The following is a 14220-nucleotide window of genomic DNA, read 5'->3' on the forward strand; positions in this document are numbered from 1 at the left end:
CATCTTGAATTTATGGGCCTCTAGAAAACTTGGGCCCGGTATGCCAGATGTCTACCCAAGATTTTTCCTTTCTTTAGGCATGCCCTAACAGGATCAAAAGAGAAAACTCGTCCACCTCAAAATTTTGTGTGGGTCTTATGGCCAGGGACTGGACTAAATAGGAACTGGTGATCTACAGTTTAAAATGGGATGGGAACCGCTGTGCAATGTGCATCCACCGGGTATCGAACCCGAGACCCCTTGGTTACAAGGTAAATTCTATACAATGACGGCTCCTTTTCATGTTCAGAAATACTCAATTGTAGGAAGACTTGAAAGACTCCATTTATTTTAACACTGTATGCCAAGCAGCTATTGTTTGAAAGTAACAACATTATTGTTTACCAATTGCTCCAAGGTGGAATACCAAGAGAAGGGAGGACTACAAGTGGTAAATGTAGTAAGTGCCAAAAGCGAAAGTGTTGGGAAATCGCAAAAAAATGTTTTTCCACATATCTGGCACTTAACAACGTTTACGATTTTCACTCACCCTCGACGTGAAACCTCTTTTGGTACCTGAAATAATAAATTAACTTTATTTTTATGAAATGTTCATTCTTGTGTATGGAAAAACATGTTTCATTATCTGTTCCTGTTTGTAATATTCTTTTTTACGAGCTTGTTAATATTGTTTATTTAAATTACACACAGTGGTCTCTCTTGTTATATTAGTTTTCTTTTCAATTTATTGTTTGTGAATTTCAGTAACCTACGTACAAAAATTATAATAGTTTTATAGTATTATTATTATTATTATTATTTTCAACACTACAAATAAAAGTGACGAGATTACCATAAAAAACCAATTTCCAAAATATTATTTTTAATGAAAACGAAATGAGTGAGTTATTTAATAACAGTGATATATTTTCTTTGAAATCTCGTCCGTACATATGGTCCACAAAATCCACAAGGACTTCAACGTTTATAGAGAATAAATCGCACCCTGCATCTACCTTCTGTTGTATATTGCCTTCATCAAAACAAAATTTGAACTTCTATCCTTAAGTATGGCTGCCACATCACAAATTGATGATGAATTTTCTAATTTCTTGTGAAGCTTTCTCTCTTTCGTTAATTATTTTGTGCATATGCCGAATGCAATTTGGGGGTTATGCTAGGCTCTGGGGGACTTAGCCCCTAGCTCCTACATAACTACGCCCATGTTGATAATGCTAGAAAAACGGGTCATTTTCGGTTAGGATTACTTTTAAAATGGTGCTGTTTACCCATAATTTGTCTGTCGCCTATTGAAACTAATTTTTGGTCAGCTAGTCCTAACAAACAGTAGTTTCTGTGACGTAGGGGGATGGTGAGAGGTGTCTCCGTGCAGGGAAGAAATTCTAGATAAATAAACTTTTAGCAAATGTATGCATTTCTTATATGATGTCATAAGTGTGACCGTCCCCTACAAAATATCCCCCTCCGCAATTTTTTCTGGCGCCGTCGCGGGTGGAGTAAAATTTTGTGTTTATACGATATTTTGGTCATATTTATAAATGTCGCAGTGACTTTTCAGCGTTATTCTTCAACTAAAATTTTGTGTTTTAGTAATTATTATGAATTTGCGTTTCTCTTTTGTTGTTTTGGGTAATGCTGGTGAAATTTCGTATATTTTCTGTGGTCTCGTCCCAATAGTTGGAACGGAATCTATACTTCTTTGGCTTCGATCGATGCCTTTCCAGGCCATGGACAGAGCGGCGTCAAATGTTGGAACGGGCTCAACTGTCCCGACACGAAAGGTATTCTTTTTTGGGTCGACGTAAAATAAAAAAGATCGATATAATGTCTTTCCTTGGAGCGAGCAAATGTCCACACATTCGTCACTCTCGAATCAACTCTTCTTATTCCGGCGTGGGAATGGAGATTTTTTTTGTTTGGTATAAATTATTTAGGAGGGGGGCGTAGGTGGTTGAAAATTCACGTTGCCGAAAAGAGGGGAACATGCGGCACATGCCGACGGTGAAGGGACGGGAGGGGAAGCGCGGGGATCTGCAGCGAGGACGCAGTACTGATTCGGTCGGAGCACACTCCTGCCCTCTCTCGGCGGTGCACGGAAGCTGTACGTCTCGTCACGCGAACATCGCATTGCGCCTACCGAAAGTTGCAACATTGACTCCAGTGCGGTAGAAACAACCCGTGGAGTACACGTGTGTGCGGAGGAGCGCGTTGATATGTTGGTGCCTTACAGGGGGTGAGGGGAAGGAGGAAATCGTCCACATTATTCCCTTCCGTGAAGGGTCTGTCCATTGGAATATATCGGGACGTGTTTTATTTGCGGTGTACGGTAATGGTGTCGTATTGCAGAGAAATTTTTTTGGTGGAAGTTTCGGAAAAGTTGGGGTGACGTTTGGCAGTTTTTAACGTACATTTCCTGCAACATACAGAGCATACACGATGGGGAAGGAAATACCCCCAGAAGAACTCTTGATTCCGCCACAGGACAGTCGCATCTGCGGGACGATTTGCATCTGTCAGATGACTGCGGTACTCAGCTCCGTCGCATTGGTGTACCTGACGGTGGCCGTGTACATGCCCTCGATGAGGGCCTTCGATTCGGGGATGATCGAGACGCCGGTCATGTGCACCACGCTCAAGAACATCACGGTGGAGATCTGCGAGGGTGGCGGTTCGTGCGGCGAGTGGTGCCTCAGCAAAGGTTCCGGCGGGTGCACCCAGATCTTCGTCAGCATGAGGAACAACGGCACCAACATACTTTTTCAGAACTGTTCCGACATGAGCAAGAAGGTCTGCTACGGGGTGGACAAGGAGAAGGTGAAGAAGTACAGTTGCATCAGAGATCAGTGCAAGAATCTCACCGGTACGTTCAACTGCACCATGGGGGAGTGCATCAACATCACGAATGTGTTCGAGTGTAAGTTCGTGGATACTGAAAGACCGCTCAAGTGTACAGGGAATAGAGGGAAGGTGGTGTGCATAGAACTGGATGGGTTGTACGACTGCTCCAGAGGCAAGTGCAGCAGAATACGTCCGCCGTACAACTGCGAGCGGAAGTGCAGGGACATCCCCACGAGGTACAAGAACGTGATCGTAATGAGCGGGGACGAGGTGTTCTTGGGGCAATGCAAGAAGGGCATAACGAGGGAGGATACGAACGACACCGAAAGGGTGGTGTGGAAGGAGACGGATGACATCCTGATGACTTCGTGCCTGACCTTCGACATAGACTACTCGGCCAGAGAAGTGTACGCGCAGGATTGCGTCAACGGGACATTGCTGGAGAAGAACACCCTCGGAGACACCACCAACTACACCGTTCTCAGCAACATCAGCTACACCAACAGCCGCCTGCTGGACGAGAACATGGAGATCACGCCTCCAGAGAGCCAGTTGATAATCGCCAACGAGTCGAAGCTGGTCATCAACCTGGAAGGGTGCGTCAACACCCTCAGAGGGGAGTGCATGGAGTTCTTCAAGGATTACGGCCGCGACGGGTCGGACCACAACGCAAGGGCACGCTTCCCTTGCTTCTACTCTGAGCTCGATCCTCAGAGGACGGCCGTGCTGTATTTCGACCTGGAGGAAACGTACAAGCAGTTTATGGTCGCTTCCATCCTACCGTCCGTCCTGCTGGTGGTCTCCTGCGTCATCCTCGTCCTCTGCCAAAAGACCGTGGAGACGGGAGAGGACGCCAAGTTCCGCTTCAAGGCCTGTTCAGGAGGCGACAATGAAGCGACTCAGGAGGAAGACGACGGGGTTATGGCTCTTTGAGACACGTCACGTAAGACTATTTGTTTTTGCATCGAATTTTTCTCTAATGCACGCATGACAATACACAGGCAGCTTCATTGGCTTGTCGCTCAGAAAAAAATACGCTTTGTTACGATTGCTGCTATTATTATTATACCAAATAAGAATTCTATTTTTGGAAATGGTAGCTTTTTCATTTTCATTTATCCTCTTTGAGTGCTTACATCCACTTGGAAGGATCACTTGGATTTTGATTCACCAGTGCATCAGTATGGTAGCATTGAATCACGTTATTGCAACAACGCTCTGCATCCACTTCTTCAAGAAGGCTCCTGATGTCTTTCAAGTATTGTTATTATTTTTATTGCATTTCAACTTCTACGGAAGACAGATCGCTGAATTTTGGCGCACTGAATGGCATACTTACAGCTGCTTTTATGGTATGGTAATCAAAAACTAGGTTCAAGGAGCAACTTTTCAGTTTCTCCTCTCCTAGTATTTTTTTAAATTTTTTTTTTGCAAAGTTTTTCGAATCTACTCTAGCATCCAAAATTATCAATCTTGTCCTTTCGTATTTGAGAAACGGGATAATAATTTTCATGTATGGATTGAATGCACAAAAATAATAGTAATACATTCTTGTTTGTTTTAATTGTTAAGTTCACTATATGCACAGATAGGTTAATCTGGACTGGTCCTACAGTTTAAAGTGGGATTCGGGTCACTGTGCAATGTGCCTCCACCGGGTATCGAACTGGGGACCCCTTGATTACAAGGATACGAAATTACCATTATACCATGGGAGAGGCCCCAGTAATATATTCTTATTCCATTTTTCAACTTTAGGCCTGCAGTTAAAAAAAGGCTCATTGATTATCTGGGTATGGAAATTGCTCATGTAAAAGGTAATCGGTAATTTAACTAATTAAGAAAAAATCCTGTGCATTCTCAATACACGCACACACGCATACAGACACATACATTCATAGATACACAGGGTGAGTCTGTAATTTCCAAACAAGCTAATAGTTCGACACCAATTGTAACTTTGCAGACACCAACATCACTTCACGAAAACAAATGCAAGACCCCAGGTTCAAATCCCAGTGTTCTTTGTGAATGTCCCTTCATCATTTCATCATTCATGCTCATCGTCGCGATTAGCCAAAGTTGGCAGAAAAGCGACGCTAAATAACAAACCAAATCAAATCGAAAACACATGGGACGAAATTTTAAAGTATGTGTAGTCCCGCCAGGGGGAACCTCAAAAATTTTAATTGGTGAAGAGTGTCGAGTGGCACCTTATTTGATAGGTCTTTTAATTTCAAACAACTTACTTTAAAAAAGGAGGAAAGAAATAAAAAGAACGGATGCTCAAAAATGTTTCAACGAGTCTCAAACTTTCAGACGAAAATATTTATTTTAAGAGGAGAACACATCGCAAAATCGTCCTAAGTGAGAACCCGCAGGGTAAGACGAAAAGTGGTATTTTGAAAATTCCTGTTGTCAATTTTTGGAGAGAGGAGCAAGTTTCTTGATATTTTTAAATGGTAAATAAGATAGAGTGGCTTTCCCGTGGTTGCCTTGTAATCAAGGGGTCACGAGTTCGATGCTTAGCGGATGCACATGGTAATTCAGATTCCACTTTAAACTCTTGGTCCAGTCCCAATTATCCTATCTGTGCAAAAAGTGGACTTAAAATAAAACTTCAAATGAGGTAGAGTGACTCCTTGATGATAGGTATCTCTTTTTACACGAAACAATTTTTTTTTCATATGTATACGCCATTACTTTTCGTCTTTCCTTCATATTACAGTGATTTTGTAACAGGCTAAATGCATAGGCGGAATTAGAAAAGAGAAAAGGATTGATATTTTACCCATTGCCATTTTTCGAATTCAGAATAACATTTTGTTACAGAATGCAAAATGCAAAGAGCTTTAGTGACGCTGACAGTTTCTGTTTATCCCTTGCAAACTCAAAGACACTTTGTAGATTCACTTTTAACTTGCAGTGTGAGGATTCGAGCCCAGGACATTCGTGACGCCATCGAATCACTGCCATTATGGTAACTTTGCAGCAAGTCATTCAAACATCTTAATTTTGAATTCCTACAAATTTTCTTAAGACCGAAAAAAGATGGATCCTATAACGAAACGTTATGCTAGAACTCAGTTAATCGAAAGATGTAAATTAATATTCTGTACTAGTCAACACGACAGACGAATTTGTAAGAGTATAGTATCTGGGATGTGTTCCAGTTTGGGTATCCAGTAGGCTCAGAGGTCAATCCTGTTTCCTGTCAGGTAAGTTTCTTGAGGGATAAAGATGGGCGGAGCGCGGTGCCGACTACAGTATACCTTCATGTACCTACAGTATATTCATGATGTGAAATTATGAAATATTGAGAGTAATGCAAGGATAGGAATCCTTTTAAATTTATCCAAACTATATTTTACATAAATATACAGAGTGTTCCATTAAAATATGATCAAAATTTGGGTAGCATGTCCTTGGGCCAGAGGAGAAAAAAGACTACATCAAGATTGGTCCGAAAATTAATTTTAATTTTCTAACGCGCTCAAAACCATGTATAGAACGGCAAATAGTATCTTTACTGGGTTACAACAATTCAAAAATACTGCCGGGAAGAAATGGATATGAAAATGCAAGGTATTGTATTTGCATCCCCTTTTCTGACATTTTAGGCTAATCGCAACGACGAGGAGAAATGATGATTGAAGGGACACCCATGCTTAGGTCAGGACTCGAACTCGGAATCTTCGTTCGTTATTGGAAATATAATATAGGAAGCATATAGGAAGAAGTCAGCAAGTCAGTGGAAATGAAAAAAGAGAAACATTCTTTGCTTGGCAATGATAAGTATTTTTTTTAATGAAGAGCGGATTTTTCAAACTAGTCGAGAATTTCTATGAAACTCTCATCAAGAGTTAAGCTTAACGCCCACTGAGACGCGGAGAAATGCGGAAACAGAACTTCTGTTGTCTGCTTTTATTGAAGTCAAATGGTGTAACGCCCACTACAGGAAAACGCGCGGAATTTCCATGCCAGAAGTCTGCAGTTTATCTTAAAGGTTATCGCCCACTTAGACGCCGAGAACGCGTCTGTTGCCGCGTTTCTCCGCGTCTAAGTGGGGGTTAAGCTTAACTTTCTAAAGTTGCTGTCTCGTTCCCTAGTTTTGCACATTTTGTCGCTTGCTATTCTAGATGATGTGACAAATAAACACACAGAACGGAGTTGGGGTTCGCTTATAATGAATAAAGTCAAATTTGGAATTTGAGAGACGAACAAATGTCTTTGTCGAACGGCATATCACAACATATTGACGCATTGCATATCAGTGAGCAGGAACAGTGGCAGAGAATTGTGGGGAAATAGACACTTTCGCAGATTATGTTTCTAGCTTTGCACCACTCTCATGTTAGCCCTTTTTCGACATTCAAATCCTTTTGCCACCCATTAACATTATGCAAGGTGACAATTTGTTGTGTGTTTCGGATTGCTTAATTATAACTAGATCGGATTTTAGGTTTATAAGCTATTTTTTCCTTTGTAGGTAAATAAGAAATAACAAGTTACGTCACCGTTTCATTAATAAACGAAACAACTGACGAAGTTTTATAGTAGCTAAAATAACCTATTTTGCTTGTTAGAACCTATTTTAGGTTTATGCAACTAAATCAAACCTTTTTTTAGGTTTTTATATATATTTTAAGGTTTTTTCAGGATTTTTATGTCACACAGAGGTATTTGATCGGTTTGATACCAAACAAATTAATGACTAACGTGAATGAAACACATTTTCTGTTGATTTCCCTCCCATTATTTACTACGCAGCTTTCCTTTCCTTTCCTTCTTTGATAAAAATAAAATCTAAACTGTGAAATGCGTCAGGGCATTTGTAAATATGTATAAATTCAATGAGATTTGCATTAATAAAAGTTGCAAATTTTCACGTCTATGCAGAAAAATTCACGCAGAATTCCCGGAGCCAATAATTCACGGACAATTCCCGGAATTTAAGGAATTCCCAGTCACTAGCCACCCTGGTACTGTGCAGCAAATCATAGATACTTAATTCACTCTTTAGATCAACAAGTAACTTTTGCTAACAACACAAATATAGGATTACAATAATTTGTGGATAATTTTGAAAATGATGTATGGACATTAAAATTTGGTTAGAAAATTAATATTTGGTTGTTACATATAGCTATTAAAATTTCTTACGGTTCTTTTAAAATTTTGTTTTTGAAGATGTCCGAACTCAGTATTTTTCATGAATTTTGAAGCATTTGGAACCTACTTCAGGACTTTTCGCGCCTAATTTAAGATTTTTAGAACCTATTTTAGGACTTGTAGAACCTATTTTAGAATTTTCAGACCCTATTTTGGGATTTTTAGAGCCTATTTTAGTAACCTAAAAGCACACTGTTTAGAAACTAAAAATCCGAGGTCTACTTATAAGGATGAATTGGATCCCAACTCACTTTTGCTCGCAAGTGTGAGATCTCCGATCCATTTTGAAAACGATGATGGCTCCAGTGTTAAGACAGCGGTTAGTGGGAAAGTTTAAAAGTACTCTTAGATGAAACTGAAATTTCCTTCCGATACCAATGACTCATGTGGGCATTTATGCTTCGAGAAATTTTACGGAAAAGTAAATCCTGACGGTCAATTCGATGGATGATGATTTAGATATTAATGAAAGAACTTCATGTCTTGTCCAACGACTAGAATCCACGGTGATTTTAAAACGAAAATTATCAAACGCAATGGAGTTTACATCTCTCGTGCGCGTCTACACAGAGTGATACAATTTCTTCTAGCATATTTTCGTAATCACAATTATAAAACCAGATGGAACTAACTACTTTGTAGTACGACAAATAAATTACTGCAATAGGGTTTCAAAGAAATCTTGAAGTTTCAATATACAAAAGGTGTTTAAAACATTGAATACGCCTGCAGAAAGGTGGAGTATGTTTATTACATGTTTCGTTTTTCAACATTTGTAGATCAAGAATGCAAACCTTGGCTCGCAAAAGCAACACTTTTTCTTTGGAAGTTATAATAAAATACAGTGATATTTGCAACCGTGTGTGTTGAATTAAAAACTGTTTCATTTGAGAAAAAGTGTTTATAACAAATCTAGGAAACATGCTTTAAATATAGTGTAAAACGTTAAAAAAAAATAGCTGGCACACCATACGCACTATTTACTAACAACGAATGTATGTACACCTCAATGCACTAAGCTTACAAAACTCTTCAGCTTATGTAGTATTCAACTGCATATTTTTTCCAGTTCCATTACCTTAGTCACGAATATAAAGTTTGTAGTAGGTTTGTGAGGATGCTTTCATGATCACGAAATTAATGAATGATAATTAAATTGATGCATGGCAGTTTCATTACTAAATGATCACACGTCTGCATATGAGTGCAAAATCTATTCGTTTTTTCTAAGCTTTGCAATAGCTTTGGGTCACGTGATTTCTTTGCTCGCTATTTTTTTTATCTCGAGTTTGTGTCTAATAAATTAATATAACACGTCTTTTCGTATCTGCTTATTAATTTATCTCTTGCAGAAATTACTGCGGTTTTTTTTTCAATTCAAGCATTGCATTTTGTCATGATTCTAATTCGCTCGAAATTTTCCCAGTTTTCTGGGGCTTGTTTTCAAGGCATGCCTATCTCTGAATGTAGCTTTTTTTCAGGTATAAACTATATTTTTGTAGTATTTTTGACATCAAAGAATGGTTCTACATTAAACGCTCTTCTTGTAAATGTCGCGATAAAGTATTCTGAATGACGTGGAAGTGAAGAAAACTTTAGGTGTAAGATCTTTTATACTTTCTGTCTTAGTGACTATAAGTACATGAAGGTTTGGCATATCTTTGTCGATTTTAAAGAAGTCATTTCCTGTGTCGGAACTTCATTGAAACATCATTGGGTAGAGAGTGCCTTAGAAGGGCATTTCCCTACAAATCATGACCTCCACTCGACACGATTGAACACCGGTTTCCCATGACTGGCATTCACTGGAAAATATACTCCAACATCATATTGTTCTGTGGTCGAAGTTGAAATTTGAAATGGTTCAATCTCGTCTCGAAATTCGGGACTAACGCTCTCAGAAAAATTTCAGACCGAGAAGACACGCGACACAAGCCACTTGGGAACGAGTCAATCAACAGCAGCGTTTCACACGTAGCGACAGGACAGGCAGCACAAGCCTGCGTTCGACTGGTGAAATTCTCAAGCGACACGCTTCACGTGCAGCTTCGATGTAAAATCACCCTATGAGTCTCGACTCGTTAGACACAATACTAATTAGAACTTAAGATATGAGCAAATTTAAACTTAAATCAAAATTGTTATGTGTTGTTTAAGTGCAAAAACTTGATATTAAGTTGTTTTGAATAAGTATTTAAAAAAATCTATTATTTTCGAGAGTGAAGACTAGAGCAAGACAAGTTTCCTTATTCCGAGATAAGACGAGGTTGGGCAAAGTCTCGTCTCGGTACCATCCCTACTTTCTAAAAAAAGGAATAATTTTCCAACTATATGCAAGTCTTTCAGATTTTCAAGGTAAGTGAACTATTGGACAAAGAAGCGATAACAAGGTGAGAATTATCGTGGTTCCACTTCAGTGTTTTCAATCGAAAACTTTGGAAGCACCATACTTTTCTTAACTGTTCAACCCGAGTTCGTTTACAAACAAAGGCAAGTTTGTTAAAAATAATGATTGTGATAATATTACAGAAGAATCCCGATAATTCGATGTGGACTGGACCGGGACTAATTTGAATTACAAAAAACTGGGACTATACTGAATAACCTAAGGAAAATCGGAATAGGCGAAATAAAAAAACAACATAACAAAAAAACTACAGCATGTGAAAAATGGAATATACAGTATCATTATGAATATTGTACTAACATTGTTCAGTATAGTAATAACAATGTTACTACTATACTGAACTCATGTTAATGAAAAAAATAGTAGAACAATATTAAACCTAGCCGACCTCCGTGGCAGAGTGGTTAGCATAGCGCGCTACGACGCCAATGGCCCCGAGTTTAAATCCCAGCCTGGGCATAGGTAGTCCTTCACCAATTTCATCACATCATCAGTCATCCTCATCGTCGCGATTAGCGAAAAGTGGTTAAAATGAAAAATATTGATTTTACACTTTAAAAATATGTCAATTGTTTTCTGCTTCTGGACGTGGCATCATTTTCGTCCACAAACCTATTTACCTGACCACTTATCAGAAGAAGAATGTTTTTGGCTCCGATTATGCGGAACATCGCATTATCGAAACTACTGTAATGAAGTCAATGATTTCACAGCCGTAAACCAGAGCTTCACTTTTGTGAACTTTTGTTCACGTATTTTAAGGAGGTATCCATATTTTCCAACAATACCTTTAGGACTACCGAATTCACAAACCACTGAATTATGTTCTTCGTCTGTTGTATGCTTTCCATAATAATTTCATATGTATTTGGAGCCGAGATCATACGTCCTGACTCGCTATTGACTTCCGCTGAAGGGGCTTTTTCGTTTTCGTATCACGAAAAATGCTTACGTGCACGAAACAGTAATCGATTCAGAAGGGTAAATGCGTCATGAACCTATCTTAACACACAGCGATCTTGCATGCGATGTGCAAATCAACCATTTCCCAAGGAGAACGGAGCCAGCTATGGCTGAATTCGTAGATCTGGAACGGACGAAAAGTCCTGTAGTACCGTGAGTGGAATTTGGGAGTTGCAAAAGTGGGAACCTAACCAAAAATTACCAGAAAAATACAGAAATACTATACTAAAGCCCCAATAAGTGGTAAGGTTTAGTCGCGACAATTCTTCTTTTTTTTATCTCTGACCCGATATTTTTTTTTCTGACTGCACTCGGGGCGTGAAAATGTCCCGACTTTTCTGTTACAACACATTCAGGCAAAATCTGTCGTTTCGTTGTAACTGCTGTATGCTGATACGTATCATGAAATTATTCTTATTCTTGCTCATGAGGTGAAACGGTGAAATGAATTTGCAGTTTTATAAAATAATTTGAACTTCCTATCATACTTGTTTCTTTAGTTAGAATGCCTCAGAGACGTGAGGACAACTTTCTATTCTATTAAAATGAAACATCTTCGTGGCATTTGAAGATTTGAAGGTATAATTTTGGAGCTTAATCAGATGCACTGTCTTAATTCAAAGCCTCGTTGTTTCACAGTTCCTGATTTGTAGAAGCCATGGCTTCAACACTGGCGAACCAAACAAGGATTGAAAAGAGATTACGCAGGCCCCGATTTATTATATGGAGGCTCCTTTGCAAGTGGAGGTCCGGAACGTTGAAAATTTATCTATCAACAGCCGCTCTGCATTACGACATGGTGGATCTGCGTCAGAAAACCTTATCATAAAATTATTGCTTACCTCTTTCTCATACTCCCCTGCATTACGAAAGACTTGCTCCACCAAAAGAACAGAACTAACTAACTAACTAACTCTCTAGCCTTCTTAAACCCGAAGGTTCTTGGCTGCAGCAACACAGGCCTTCCATCTTTCCCTATCTTGAGCAAGTTCTATATACTCTTTTCCATCCCAACCGATTTCCCTTAGGTCCATCTCAACGTTGTCCCTCCATCTTCGCCTTGGCCTTCCAACAGGTCTCTTACGATCAGGTTTCCCAACAAGAATCCTGTAAACTCCTCTTTCCTCTCCCATTCGTGCCACATGGCCTGCCCACCTAAGTCTTCTTGATTTAATTATTCTAATAATATCTGGACATGAGTACAAATTATGTAGTTCTAAATTATGTAACCTTCTCCACTCACCTGTCTCCTCATCCCTTTTAGGGCCAAAGATTTTCCTAAGGATCTTATTTTCAAATACTCTCAATTTATGTTCCTCTTTCAATGTAAGGGACCAAGTTTCACATCCATATAATACTACAGGCAAAATTACTGTTTTGTATATTTTAATTTCTAGTTTCTTAGATATTAAACGAGAAGACAAAAATTTATGAAGAGAGAAGTAACATGCATTTCCTGAATTAAGCCTACTTTTTATTTCCTCTTTAATATAATTTTCATTTGTTAATATTACTCCTAAGTATTTGAATTTGGAAACTGGTTCAAACGAGTTGTTATCAATTATTAGATTTTGATTATTACCTAACACTTGGTTTCGGTCTGTAAGCATATATTTAGTTTTCTCTTTGTTAACTTCCAAACCTATCTCTTTAGCAGTTTTGAAAAATATTTTAGCATTATTCTTAATTGTATTCACATCATCCCCCAGTAAGTCTACATCATCTGCATATGCTAACAACTGAGTCATACCATTTAATTTTAGTCCTTCTTTAGTTTCTTTTACCTTCCTAACAGCATATTCTAAGGCAAAATTAAAAAGCAATGGAGATAATGCACTCCTTGTTTTAACCCATCATGAATTGTAAATTTGTCAGACATATTAATACCCACATGAATTTTACTTTCTGTTTCACTGGTGCATATTTTTATCATACTAACAAGCTTCTTGGGTATTCCAAACTCGACTAATATATTATATAATTTATCTCTTTTGACCGAATCATATGCTTTTTTGAAATCAATGAATAGCTGATGGACATTTTGATTATATTCCCACTTTTTTTCAATTGTCTGTCTGATGTGAAAAATCTGATCTGTAGTTGATCTGTTACGTTTAAATCCACATTGATAATCACCTATAATTTCATTAGCATATGGGGTTAGTCTTGTTAAAAGAATGTTAGATAATATTTTATATGTTGTTGAGAGTAGAGTAATTCCACGGTAATTATTGCAGTTCATTTTATCACCTTTTTTAAACACAGGAACAATTATGGATTCTTTCCACTGTTGAGGGATTTCTTCTTTATTCCATATTAAACAAATTAATTTATGAATTTGACATATTAATGAATTTCCACCATATTTAATTAACTCAGCTGGTATTAAATCAATGCCAGGTGCTTTGTTATTCTTTAGCCTTTTAATAGCATCTTTAACTTCAGTCAAGTTAGGTTCTGGAACTAAAGGTTCTTGAACTAAAGAACAGAACAGATTTTAAAGTTTTGGATATGTAAATATATATTTAGTTCTTTTAATCAAACTATGGAATTAAGTATGGCAATTTTCACCTAGTAAAATAAAATGCATTACGCTTACATGACATTACTTGTAATGCGAAATTCAAATACAAAAAATGCTTTATTTTCTGTTACCAAAACAATGGATTACCAAATTTCCTTTTAAGTTCTGAAACGTAAAGCCCCTCCTGTTGTCTCTACAGACAGATTTATATCGACTAAAACTGCATTCAATATTTCATGATGTAATGGGAGTATATTTAAAATATGCAATGGATTTCACAGCAAAAGCTTGAGCTTGCATTCTCTATTGTTGAGAT

The 14220-nt window shown here is 38.2% G+C and overlaps 1 protein-coding gene across 1 annotated transcript in view; it reads left to right on the forward strand.

Annotated features, from left to right (window-relative positions):
* Positions 1–2119: 2119 nt before the first annotated feature.
* LOC145988837 (uncharacterized) overlaps positions 2120–14220 on the forward strand; it is a 54648-nt gene continuing 42547 nt past the window's right edge. Inside the window, exon 1 of the mRNA XM_083124065.1 lies at positions 2120–3781. Within this exon, the coding sequence (XP_082980191.1) occupies positions 2437–3771 (1335 nt within the window). The 5' untranslated portion in view covers positions 2120–2436 and the 3' untranslated portion in view covers positions 3772–3781. The remainder of the gene's footprint in view (positions 3782–14220) is intronic.

This window comes from Lepisma saccharinum, chromosome 6 (assembly GCF_977018435.1).
Source record: "Lepisma saccharinum chromosome 6, izLepSacc3.1, whole genome shotgun sequence".
In the NCBI taxonomy this organism is placed as follows: Eukaryota; Metazoa; Arthropoda; class Insecta; order Zygentoma; family Lepismatidae; genus Lepisma; species Lepisma saccharinum.